Source organism: Aythya fuligula, chromosome 4 (assembly GCF_009819795.1).
Source record: "Aythya fuligula isolate bAytFul2 chromosome 4, bAytFul2.pri, whole genome shotgun sequence".
Lineage (NCBI taxonomy): Eukaryota > Metazoa > Chordata > Aves > Anseriformes > Anatidae > Aythya > Aythya fuligula.
In genome coordinates, this window is record NC_045562.1 from 27,713,360 (window position 1) to 27,726,344 (window position 12,985).

The 12,985-nt window shown below is 40.0% G+C and overlaps 2 protein-coding genes across 4 annotated transcripts in view; both read right to left on the reverse strand.

Annotated features, from left to right (window-relative positions):
- Positions 1-339: 339 nt before the first annotated feature.
- Positions 340-7,788, reverse strand: MSMO1 (methylsterol monooxygenase 1). 2 transcript variants are annotated; one of them, XM_032186724.1, is made up of 6 exons: positions 7,751-7,788; positions 7,018-7,327; positions 5,810-5,958; positions 4,761-4,887; positions 2,823-2,977; positions 340-1,296 (listed from the first exon to the last, which is right to left on the reverse strand). In XM_032186724.1, exons 2-6 carry the CDS (start codon positions 7,270-7,272, stop codon positions 1,092-1,094), a joined length of 891 nt encoding a protein of 296 aa, XP_032042615.1. In that variant the 5' UTR covers positions 7,273-7,327; positions 7,751-7,788; the 3' UTR covers positions 340-1,091. The 2 variants fall into 2 exon arrangements, with proteins under 2 accessions (XP_032042615.1, XP_032042614.1); XM_032186723.1 differs by having other exon boundaries at positions 7,696-7,759.
- Positions 7,789-8,492: 704 nt separating this feature from the next.
- KLHL2 (kelch like family member 2) overlaps positions 8,493-12,985 on the reverse strand; it is a 56,240-nt gene continuing 51,747 nt past the window's right edge. For both annotated transcript variants that reach the window (XM_032186864.1, XM_032186865.1), the window contains 3 exons: positions 10,604-10,744; positions 10,287-10,430; positions 8,493-9,612 (listed from right to left, as the gene is read on the reverse strand). In XM_032186864.1, coding sequence (XP_032042755.1) covers positions 9,584-9,612; positions 10,287-10,430; positions 10,604-10,744 — 314 coding nt within the window. In that variant the 3' untranslated portion in view covers positions 8,493-9,583. The remainder of the gene's footprint in view (positions 9,613-10,286; positions 10,431-10,603; positions 10,745-12,985) is intronic.

The window sequence follows — 12,985 nt, forward strand, 5'->3', positions numbered from 1 at the left end:
CAATATTAGAATACTGTTTCTATTACAACTTGAGTAGTAGATGTTAAGATATTGCTTTGTGAAAGCTATAGCTTAAGTTGAAAATGCACTTGTCCCAGAAGTTGTGGCTACACTGAATAGGTCCAAGTATTCAAGTCCCTCAAAACACAAACCAGCAGAACTTACAAGATGTTCTGTTTCCATTTCTTATTGCTGTCTCTGTGCAAGTTCCACCTGTAAACTACCTGTAGACTACGATAGAAATAATGCTTCCTTATTAGAGAGATCAACAAAGTAAAACACTATATCCTACATGTTCTTTGCCACAGTTTTGTATTAACATGAAAAGTATAATACACGTATCAAACCAAACCACATTTATTTCATCAGTCACAAGTGCAAATATAGCAACAAGTCAGTTCAGCAAATTACAACACAGAAAAGAATGTAATGTAAATGCTAAGTACACTGACAGAGCAACTTCCGAGAGCAGCAAAAACAGTTTGTTCAAATAAAAACTTCTATTCTCTTTATTTGTAATCTGAAAAAAACAGTAAGTCTACATCAGAAATGTCCGCTAACTCACGTTTTTATAGGTATTCTCGTATATACAGTTCGCATTATCCAGTGTGCAAACGGCCTGTCCAAGCTTCTTATTAACAGATGTTTTGGTTTAAAGCAAATTGGACCCAATATTTAAATAATATAGTGCTGATACCAGTAAATGTTCTATTTGATATTACAAATTTAAGTATCTATATTTTAAAAAATTAAGTTCAATTTTAGAGTACATGTACAGTTCTACCTGGAACCAAAGTGGCCAACGTTAAAGATAAAACTGAATAATTTTTGCAGAAAAAAAATGGACAGACATGAGTCATTTCAGTTTTTTTTGCATCTTCTTTAAATCTGTAGTTAAAATATATGCAGTACTTACATATAAAATAGAAAGCATTCCCATTAGGAAGATACTGCAGTTTAATTAGCTTTTTTTCCCTACCACTTAGTAGCCAAGGAACATGATTTCTGCTTAATACCCGATCACTATTTTGCTTTAAAGAAAAGCAAAAGTTGACTACCAGTATTAGCATCAGGATTTTTACACTGGATTTTTAGTTGGCCTTCTTCCTCATGAGCTGCTGCTTCTTCTCTTTTTCTTTATAGGCAATGTATTGAGAGTCTGTGCCAAAGAGTCTGTCCCACCACGTGAAGGTTGAAGCATAATTGCCAATAAAGTTCATGTGATGGAAATCATGAAAACGGGCCCCAGCATAGAAAGGCACCAAATGAAGAGGGTTCAGTGGAACATCATAGCCACTATGGAGGGGAGAAGGAAAAAAAAAAAAAAAAGCAATTATAGTAAGGATTTTTTCCAGATCTAAACTACATAATATAGACACCAGCTTGTCCTTTCTCTAATATCAAAGAACTTTCATTTTATAAAGTCCTAAAGCAATCACGTGAACACTAGCTCAACAGGAAAACAAAATCCCCTCTTCTCTTAGGCAAATGCTTCTGTTAACTATCCCACAACAGCTTTGGCACTCAGTGACCTTTTTAGCTCATCTTTCTAAGCAACACAAAAAATTTAACCAAGACACCTAGGAGATCAGAGTGACTGAATTCCTGCTGGCTTAGTGAATTTAACTGGCTCAAGAGTGATGTTAGGAAGGCAGAACAAGAATCAAAATCTTAGCGACAGCAAGCTATAAACACCAATCAGCTCATCTGCTCAACAGCAGCTCAAATCATGTACAGTTGTAGTATTCCTGCTCTTAATCATTTTCTGCTTACTGCAAGTTGTTCAAGTGTTTAAAAACTCAAAATACAGAATTAAAAGATTATTAAAACCAGAAGAGTTTAATTTACAGGGATTTCAGGTCTTGCTTAGGAGTAATGGAAAGCATCTTACTACCACCTAGTGGGGAGAGCACGAGGCAATCTGTTATAAACACCTCATACGGACAACAAACCTAATTGTCAAAGACTCATACTTTGCACAAATTACTTCAGTATGTCACAACATACACTTCTCACTCTATGAGTGAGAAAATCCTAAAATGGCAATGATTTGTACAGTGAGCCAGTTATTAGCTCATGTTCCACAAAAACACTTGACACAGCTTACAATACGACGCTATAAGCTTCATAATGTATTTACAAGGTCAAGTGTGATGCTAACATTTCAAAAGTGAACTCTTTCCTCTGGGACACAAAAAAGAAAAGGTCATTCATTTGCGGATTAACCCAACTAAGCCTTCTTGTGTTTGCATTACCATTTTGGAGCCAAATTTGAAATAAGTCAGTTTTACTACAGAAATAAGCAGTCTTACCCTTCACATCTACCATAAAGAAATAAATAAAAGGAGTTTTTTTGTTTTGCTTTGTTTTGTTGTTTTTTGTTTGTTTGTTTGTTTTGTGGTTTTATTTATTTATTTATTTATTTATTTTTACTTGTAAGATGGTCAGTTGTATAGCCTAAAGTTTCTCTCATCCAGAGACAAAGCACTAAAAATCTTTTGGCTGGAGCATCATGTTCTGTAATTGATTTCTGACATTCTAATATGCCTAAGATCAACCATACACCAAACATCTAGAACTAGACAGCCTGAGACACCTAGCTCCTGAAACCCTCCTCAGGATGATCTAACTAATGGTCTATAGTACTCTTTTAATCAACAAGATTTGCAGACAATGCTACCTCAAAAACAGTAGACCGTATAACTGTTCAGACTGTTATTCTGTGTACAATGCATAAAAGCATTTCAGTACAAAACAAACAGTAAAGCTTAAAAGAGACATGGGGAAAAGTAAAACTATTAAAAAAGCAATGAGGATTTCACCTGTGTACATCAATGGTTTCCATCAAGCGGCATATTACCCATGCCCAGAGAAGAATCACATGGTTGCAGAAAACAACAATTCCAATGAAGAAGCCAGTTCCGAGGATAAGCGTTTCCAGAGGATGTGCATATTCTGCTTGCATTCCAAAAGGAGACTACAAAACAATAACAGACAGTAAAACTGTCATCATCTTCCATTTTCCACACCCCCAAATCAGGATCACCACTCTGTGGTACTCTCCCCTCCCCATTACCCATCCCGCAGGACTCCAGAAGGAACAGCAGAATTATACTGTGGGAAAAGGAAATGGTCTGATTGAGCATGGGCCTTAACCCAAGTGTTCAGCTCCTTCCTTGTTGGCAAACCAGGAGAGCAGTATTCCAATGTAATGACTGTGATTCCAATGGTAGCAATTCCAACCACTTCACTATTACAGTCAAAAGCTTTTGTTTAGGCTTATCATGACCCCAGGCCGAAGAAAGAGTTATTTCAGGAATATTGAAGTGTTTGGCAAGCTCCCATCAGCTATGCTATGCATCCAGTCTTGGAAGCAGAACAAAGCAGAAGGAAGCCAAAATACTCTCAGCATCAGGATTCACTTGGAAAGGTATTTAAAATATAAAAATTATATTATATATATATATATATATATATATATATATATATATATATATATATAAAAATCTCTTTTAAATAAATTCCTATCATAGAAAATGTTATGAAATCTAAAAAACTTTTCTTATATATACAAACCAGTCATTCCTATATTTGGTTTACCAGGAAAGAAATTCCACAGAGAGTTTTCAGCAGCGGAACAGATATAGAAATATAATAATTAAAAAACAAAAAAAAAGTCAAACTTACACCTTCAACATTAGGTTATTGGAAGAAAAAAATAATAAAGTCCACAATGTGGCTTAAGGATGGTTTAGAAGTAATCAGCTTTTATTTATCAGGGAAAGTTTTTTAGTGAAACAGCCATTAGCCTACAGATCACTTCTGTGGGAACTGCTGGACACACAAGAACACCAGCCAGAAACTGCTCCTGCTAGAAACCTGAGGGGCTGCCAAGAGAGAGAGAACAGTAGCTGCTGCTGCAGACATACATACACGGATGTGTCTGCTTGCACAAATCCATACCGAGCTTCTTTATTATGAGCAACCCATACAAAGCGTCCCAGACACAGCAGCCTGCAATTTACCTCAGGCACAGTATAGCTGATATGCTGAAACACAGCTCTGGGCAAACAGCAGCACTGAGCCCAGTGGTCCAGAAACAGTGCCACCGAAACAGAGAGGTATTAACTACACCGTGTAAGCTCAGCACAGTGCCACCTCCAGTCAAGCACGGCTCATTACCTTGTGCTCACTGTCAGCTTCAATGCCGGTAAATGCAGAACCACCCAAATACCTCTGTGCTGGGAGCACTGTGTTCTCAATGCATCATCACACAACTAACCATACTGCTTCCAGAGCTACGATCCTCACCCAGATCAAGTGCGCTGCCCAGGTGATGCGGGAACCCAAACAGTGCAGGAGCAGTGTGTGTGGACAGCATTCTGAGGGTTGCTGCACCCTGGATGATGCCCAAGGGGTGGAGAACTGACAAACAAAGCCAGAAACCTACCATCTCCTCCTCCCCTAACAAACAGGCTTATAATAGGTTTTTAAAAGCTTGCTTTCCCCCAGCTCAACAGATAGGATTCAACTTCAGTAAGAACTGAGTGCACCCTATCGTTCTCATAAATGAAATAAAATCACAGGAGGTGATTTCAGAAACAAAATGGATGACTGTTTTGACAAAGAGCTCAGGAAAAGACATCAATCTCCCTGTCAGAAGGATGTAAAACCCTTAAGTCTGCAACATAAACCCTTTAAACAAACTGTATAAATCTGCATATACTAAAAACAATTTAAAAAAATCAAGGAATACGTACTACAAACTCATGATGAACCTTATGGATGTACTTGTATATTCTCTTGTGATGCAACAATCTGTGCAGGAAGTAGTGCCAGGCGTCCTCAATCACTGCACATCCGAAACACTGGGCAAGCAGAACGTACCTTCAAAAAATAGAGAGGTATTAGCTGATACATACTAGCAGAGAGGTATTAGCTGATACATACTAGCAGAGAGGTATTAGCTGATACATACTAGCAGAGAGGTATTAGCTGATACATACTAGCAGATGCACAGTCTTGAAACATGAAACAGTTTAAACACTAATAGGGGTAAGAAACATTTACGCATGTTACTGACTAACAGTGCATTGATGCTACCTTTTTATATAAAAATACACGTTAGTCCTCTCACCTATCAGCTCATCTGTTGGCATGCTGGAGCTAACATGCAGCATAGCAAGCTGCCATTTCACTATTACACACATGGTCGGTAACAAAACTCCATGGTGTGTAGGTAAGACCTAGATATAGAAACCATATTTTCTGTCTGGTGTAGACAGCTGATAACTCTAAAATGATTATAAAGAACTACTACAGGGGGGAAGGAGGGTATAACTTTTTTTTTCTTTTCTTAAGTATCGAAACAGTATAGGACAAAAAAAGAGGAATGTGGAACAGGTTCCCCGCCCTGGAAGATTACACTGCTGCTATGAAATAAAACAGCATGGGGGGAAAGAAACACTGAGGAGGAATCACTGAGAATCAAAAAATAAAAAAAAAAAAAAAAAAAGCTAGATTAAGAAGTCGAACATTTACACCAAGCCATTATAAACCTTTCTTTGCTTCCATAAACTCCCCCCTAATTTCCTTTCCTCTCCAAACACCAGAACAATTTGGGGCCACTTAAAAAAAAAAAAAAAAAATCTACTAAGCTGTACAGCAGATAAGCTTGTGGAGTGATTAGCAAACACAGTTTGTTAGCCAAAAAAGTTGTGTTATCATCATGAACTTTATCACATAGTATTTGTTAAATATATAACTGTACTCCCCACTCAGCATGAATATAAGTGAAATATCCACCTACCATCTAGGCATTTGTTCCCATTCATATGGAATGTTAAAATACTCTGTGAAGTAATAGGTGCCACAAATTAGGGGAAGTTGAATGAAGAAGTGATTGAAGAGGAGCGTTTTGAAACACTTCCACTGTTTTTCCCATGTTTCTGGTTTATCCTAAAACAGAAAACAATCGTTTGTGTTAGGCACCTTTAATGTGTATAGCTGAACTGCTGCAAAAATTACTTCAGAGGCAGTTTCATTTCACCTTAACAGGTGAGTAGCAGGTCCTTCATAACACAGATAATACAAATTACATGGGATTACATTCAGATTCAAAGGCTCTCATTTTTCTAAGCAAACTTTTTGTAAAAAGTGTCTATTACCAGAAGCTGTCTTTGCCAGTCACCTCAAATTATTTTTGTTAGTTCAATATTTGTAATTAGCTAGAACATTTCAGATTCAAAAATTTAACACAAATATACATTAACTTTTCTTCTTCACGCCACAGAACTTATTTCCATAGCTTAAAGAATACAAAGATGAGTTGAAGACAAAAGCTTGTGAAGAAATACCCTGACATGAAAAAAGAGTTTTTGCAGGGAGACCTTTTACCAAGTATCACAGTAATTTCAGGAACGGATATTATTTCCTCTCCAATTAATATTAAAAAGAACCTGGGGAAGACAATCACCTTTAGATGCCAGATGCGCCTTTGCTTCTCATTAATAAGCAAAACCCAATTAAGAGCGTGCAGTCTGTTCTAGACTTTCTCCATCATTAAAACATTTCCAAGTCACAAACATGCGCTCTGACATATTTCAAAAGGCACACTTGTTAGCAAATAAGCACAACACACAACTCCTTTAAAATTCTAAGTCTCATCTCTACCAACAGATATTACAATCCCACTGTACCTTCCCCTGTTGAATTTGCTTGGGGAAAATTTGACTGGGTTACCACACAGACTGACATACCCTGTTCTCTCTACACCACCACAATGGACAGGTCACCCTCCCTAAAAAATATAAAAATAAAAAAAAAAACTTTGCTTCTCCGAATCTCCTTATGTTCATCTCCTCACAAACAGTGCAATTTTTTGTCTCTCACTTCCAGGTTGCCCATAGTGATAGAGACAAACGTGTTCATACAAACTGGAAGCTAACTGCAGCCTATGCCCTACTTCACACACTCCACGAGAAATCAGGCAACGCGAAAACCACGGCCCTGCCTCACCTGTTGGATTTTATACTTCTGCATGTACGGTATAAACTGAAAGACAAATCCGGGCACGCAGAGCAAGAAGTACGAAGCCTCGTGAACTATGAGCGACCCCCAGGTGGCGATCTGGAACTTGGTGTAGTTGTCCAGCATGTAGTTCCACGCATTCTTGAAGGGCTGCTGCAGGGGGTTGTCGGGCAGGAAGGAGTCGATGTACTCCACCGCCAGGTAGGCAGAGTTGAGGATGTTCACGCTGTCGTTCGCTGCCATTGCTCAGGCACAGACCATCACCGTCGCCCTGCCCCCGCAGCTCTCGGCGAGCAACCTGCCAGTTTGGAGGGGAGAGGCGCAGAGAGCGGTGAACCCCAGGGCAAAGCATTACCCGTTGATTACGGGTTAATCAACCGGGGGTGAGCGCGGGGAGGGGAGGGCAGGTTTGGGAGGCGACTGCCCCTCAGATTTCGGGATCTGAGCAAGGATGAGGGACGATCGGCGTTGTCGTCGCCCACGATTAACCAAGCGCTGTACCACAGCGGCGAGGAGAGCTCCAGACCGGGCTCACAAATGCCGCTATTCCCGGTCACCCCAGGCCGCAGGCAGGGGGCTCCCTGACACCCACCCACCCCAGCCGGGTCCCCTCATGCGATGCCCGGCGCCCGGCCCCCTCCGCCGCCCGCCCGCGGCCCCGCTCACCCGCAGCGGGACTCGAACCCGCGTGCCTCGGCCCCGCAGCCCCCCGGCCCCTCACCTGGGCGCCGCCGGCAGCAATAACAAGCGCCGCGCCCGCCGGCTCCTCAAGCGCGCCCGCCCATTGGCCGCGGCGTAACCGCCGGCGCGGCGCCCATTGGCTGGCCGGCGGCAGCGGCGGAGAGTCAGGCGTGAGGAGGGCCGGGACGCGGCCGCCGAACGCGGGCAGCGATTGGCTGGAGGCGTGGAGTGAGGATAGTGAGACCGCGGCGCGCGGCCAATGAGGCGGGGGGGACGACGGGTGACGTCAACGACGTGATGGGGAGGAGACGGGGCCCGCTGCTGCGCAGAGGCGGGAGGGGCGGGGCGGGAGAGGCCACGCCCCCTTTTGGACAAGGCCACGCCCCCTGTGTAATGGCGCCTGGGGAGGCAGCGCCGGGGGAGGCTGAGGGGAGGCTGCGGGCACGGGCGGGGCTGGGAGCCGGCCCCGCGCCCCGCGGAGCAATGCAGGGGCGGAGGCTGCGCCACAGCCCCCGGGCGTAGGCGAGCAGCCGCTGGGCTCGTGCCTCAGCTGGCTCAGCCATCAGCCGGGTGGCACTGCGCACGTAGCGCCTCTTCCACAGGAGCTGACACGGGCCCGAAAGGGGCAAAACGTGGCAAAAACACAGCGTGCAGCACCAAGCAGCACCACACGCTAATGCCCCGCGATCCGCTCCGGTCACAGTGGTCTCCCCAGACCTCTCGTGGGGGAGAGCCGAGTGGTTGTGAGGCTCGTGGGGACAAAGAAAGCTTGAAGCAAAGTGTTGGCATTAGGAAACAAAATACAAATTTTTATTCGAAGAAAATATCTCGGATGTGACAATAACTTTGGTCATGGTAGAAGGAGGCCATCCAGGAACGAATCAAAGTCAGCTGCTCTGAAGAGCGTGGCCACATAACAGTATATGCAGATAGTAGGTAACAGAAGCTAAGGTTACACGCATAAATAGACCTTAGTACCATGCAAGTTTCAACTTAATTTCATACATTATAAATTTTCAGTTATTTTCATGCCAAATTGCCTTTTGCATAAAAAGTTAAGAAAAGTTACATTTAAAATGTGACCAAAATTGAACAGAAAAAAAAAATCATAAGTACGACAACATTTTATTAAAAAGATCTTGAAATTACACCTGTTCAAGAATCAATAAGCCATCTCTGATCTCCTTCAGTGGGAATTAGTAGTGTTAAGCATTGTTAAATATCAAAAAATACAACTCTGTTTTACAACATAGTACCGGCATATTCAAAGTACTCTGCCAAATTTTAAATAATAAAATCAGGTTTTGAAGAACTTCAATAGAAAGCAACTTATGCTCACACATACATATGCACGTATTATAATTATGTAACAAAAGGTTTATAAAAGGAAACAAGTTTACCCCATGCCAGCTTGAATTACTGAGGTGGGATTTGATACCTAGTATGAAGACTGACGGTTCATTTCTTTAAATACATTTATTAGTCTCTGGAAAAAATAAGACAAAAATTTACTTTCACCAGAATACACACCATTCTTCACCGACGATCTGTTTCTCAGTCATGACTGACACAAGTCAGTCCTTATGAAAGTGGCTTTTGTGTTTGAAGACCTTGCAATAAAAAAAAAAAAAAATGGTCCACTAGACTTCAGAAAATTCAATCAGCTCCTGTTCAACCGCAGAATAATCCTACGCATTGCTTCTACCTAGAGTAATCTTCATCATCCGTCATCTGTAATTGTAGACAGTCACGTCTTCCACTGTGACTCAAGGTGCAGCTACAAGTAGAGAAGTGCTTAGATACTCAGTCACTTCAAATACACTTGTTGAAGACTGCTTCTAGTGCATAATCAAGTTGAAAATCCCTTTACTGATCATAATGGTTTGTCAATAACTGTAACACCTAGAGTGAAGAAAAAATAAGACATAAATCTTTAGGTAGTATTTTCATTGGAAAAAAAAAAAAAAGTCAATTATATGCTGCAACTAGCATAGCATTGAAAAACAGCACATTGGCATCAAGTTTTCATATTTTCCATAATTTATCTGACAGCAAGTTGTCTGAATCAGTGCAGCATTTTTGAAAGTTTCTATGATTTGAAAAAAAAAAAAAAAAAAAAAAATCAGCCATTGCTCAACTCTACTTACACTTACAGTTAATATATCTTTTACATGAATAACTCATGTGAGAGACTGCAGTTATTAAAGATTCCTGAAACAACCCTCATTTTTCTAAATAGCAAATCCCCACACAGAACTTCAGAATTGGACTCCCACAGAGTAAGACACAGTTGCAAAGCTCTTGTTTTAAGAAAAAAACTGGTCACACTACATTCTTCTTTCTGACTCATCACTTACGTGCTAAATCCCTCTTGAATACAGTTTAATACCTTTTTCATTTTAGTGAATAGTTATTTGAATTCAAAATTCAAAGTGAACCAGCAGATTCTTCATACCCATTCTAGTATCTTAGATTTTATTTTAGACAGTAGTTGGTTTGAAGATTTTGCCAAATATCGCAGCTACTCTTCAACATATTGTAAAAAGCCCATTTAAAGAACAAAGATTGTACATTACCTGCATAGCTCCTTCCCGTGCTCATACAAGATGATACAACTGTCCATTTATCAGTTGTTGGATTATAATATTCCACTGTTGATAAATTACAGGAACCATCATCTCCTCCAACTACATACAAGAGACCATTTACAGCACAAACACCTAAAGAAGACAAGAAACCAATTGTGAAAATTAATATTTGGTTTGTTCCCTTCATTGAATCATATTTCTATGCTGTGACATCATCAAAGCAGCAGAAATCCATTTAAAGGAAAAGGAACGTGCCATTCACACCAAATTATACCACTGGTATTTGAAGTAGTTGTTGTGTATACCTGCATTCCTTCTGCACATGTTCATATCTGCAACCTGCTTCCATGTACTGGTGACAGGATCAAACACTTCCACGCTTTTTCTTACCAAAGGACCATCATGACCACCTACTGCATACAATAAGTTGTTTAACACACCAACACCTGTAAATAAACAGTAGGACTCAAAATTAACTGGAGTATGGTTTGACTGATACAAAGAAGAAACAACAAATACATCCTCTAACATAAATCCCTCATCCAACATCAGGAACTATTTCAGAAGACATTTGAGAGAGGAAACATTAAAGCAAAGGACAGCAACTAAAGCAAGACACTGATAAAAATGTCCTGCATGCCCAATACAGTTGTAGCATACAATGACCAGAGCTGTTCTGCAACACAACATTTAGAAAACTTTGGACAAATAAATAAATAAATAAACAAATGTGCAGGAAAATTAGGACTGTTGAAATTTAGGACTAATTAGAAGTGACAGTAAATGACACAGTATGCTCGGGCAGCATATGGCAATTTGACAATATGATAAAGCATAAGTGAATTTTTAGAAAATAAGAGCTATACACTATGGAGGATAAAAACTGAATGCATAGACATTAAACAATAGGATTGTTTCCACTGAACTGCTGGAATACCTTATAAACACATATGAAACATATGTCAGTATTTTGGCATTAGAACTTGTGAGGAATGGACCACAAAGAGAATTAAATATTGCTATTATGAAAGCACACTGAAAAGTACATGTCCATATTTAAGATTATGAAACTCAAAGCATGAGACACAGATTTGTTAATTAGTTCTTAGAGGGCTCCATGGAAAGGGCACAAGTTACAATGTCTATTAAAAAGGAAAGGAAACAGCAAATATGAATAAAAAAAGATCAGTTAAGACTTTCTGAGAAAAAAAAAAATACTGGGTTTAAAAAAAGTGTTCTGAGATCTTAAAGGCCAGGTGAAACATCTCTGAAAATATAACACTTAGACTGTGTTTACGGGCCATTCCTATATGGAAAGAGAAATGATTCCTGATGAAGTAAGAAAATTACGTTTTCTTACTAAAAGGAATGGTTTCAATAATTAGAAGAAAAGGGGAAGTGAACATGGAAGAATTAATTGGTACTACAAATCTGAAAAATAGCTTCTTAATATGACACTGATTTATAAATCACGCTATCTAAAGCTTCATCAGTGACATTCACTAGTGATATTTCCCTGTATCCATCCCAGTTAATTTAATTCCTCTGTGATTGCTATTATTTCTAGCTATCATGTCACAGAACAGTTTGACAGCTTTTCTTTCTCCCACTCTGATCTCACTTTATTCGACAGGATAATACAACATTCATCTTTTGTAGCATTAAACATTACAGAGATAGAAAGATAGCTTCGATTTTTAGTTTAAATGTGTGATGCGATATAGATCAAGTAGCTAAGTAAAAGAATGTGCTTCATTGTTATTTTTCCTCCCCATCTGTTTTTTGGGTTTTTGTATGTGTGTGTTTTTTTTTTTTTTCTTTTTTCCCTGTATAATTACTGGCCTTCCTATTTAGTGTATATAGTTTTCCTTCTGCTACATTGCCATTTTTTATTTAGCAGTTCCTTATTTTTAGTAACATTCTTCATTTCTTGGTTTCTTCATTCTCTCTTAATCCTACACCTGGGTTCCAAGTCCTACCTTATTTATTGCTCCTTCTGTCCGTACCTTCTTGTTGCTGTCTGAGTTCTGCTCTGTTCCTTTTCTTTCCTGTCCATTTTTTAGCCTTAGCTGTCTAATTCCTCCCAAATGGCCTATATCTGGATCTGAGGTTCCTCATCCCAGTGTGTTCCTATAAACAGACCTGTCCCCACACTGATCAACTGAGATGCAATTGGTACTAAAGAGTAACTTGGGGTTAACCTTTGAAGTTGCTTTTGAAAGAAGATGAAGCAGGAGGAACAGAAGAGATGGGTGTAAGTTCCTGGAGATGACCAGAGATCCATAGATTTAATGCAGGAAACAAAATTATCTTTAGCTGGTCCAACAGCAGGACTGCTGCCAGGTGAAACAGTCCTAGTGTTTTGAGATATCTGGTTGCTACAGCCAAGCTCCATCAACAGTCATGATTTTCACATTACCACCCCCTCCTCCCCCAAGTACAAATAAAATGTTCCATGTATTTAGCAGAGTGGCACTCTGAACATTGATTCTTTTCCTCAGTTATATGAATATGAAATAACTGACTAGATTTACCTTTTTCCTCTCTGTCTCTTTTTTAAACAGCAACAGAGCTGAGTAAACAACCAAGGTCCTGAACTGTAGGGCAAGTAAATGGGGGAGAGCAGCAGAAAGATCCCTGTAGTTATTGCATCTAAGGCACTACATTTTAGGCTTGTAGAATTAACA

Excerpts from the sequence above, each read along its gene's own strand:
- MSMO1 (XM_032186724.1), bottom strand. The coding sequence starts at position 7,272 with ATGGCAGCGAACGACAGCGTGAACATCCTCAACTCTGCCTACCTGGCG. Across the intron at positions 5,959-7,017 it reads AGAAGTATAAAATCCAACAG|GATAAACCAGAAACATGGGA; the intron begins GTGAGGCAGGGC and ends TTTCTGTTTTAG. Across the intron at positions 4,888-5,809 it reads TGGGAACAAATGCCTAGATG|GTACGTTCTGCTTGCCCAGT; the intron begins GTAGGTGGATAT and ends TATTTTTTGAAG.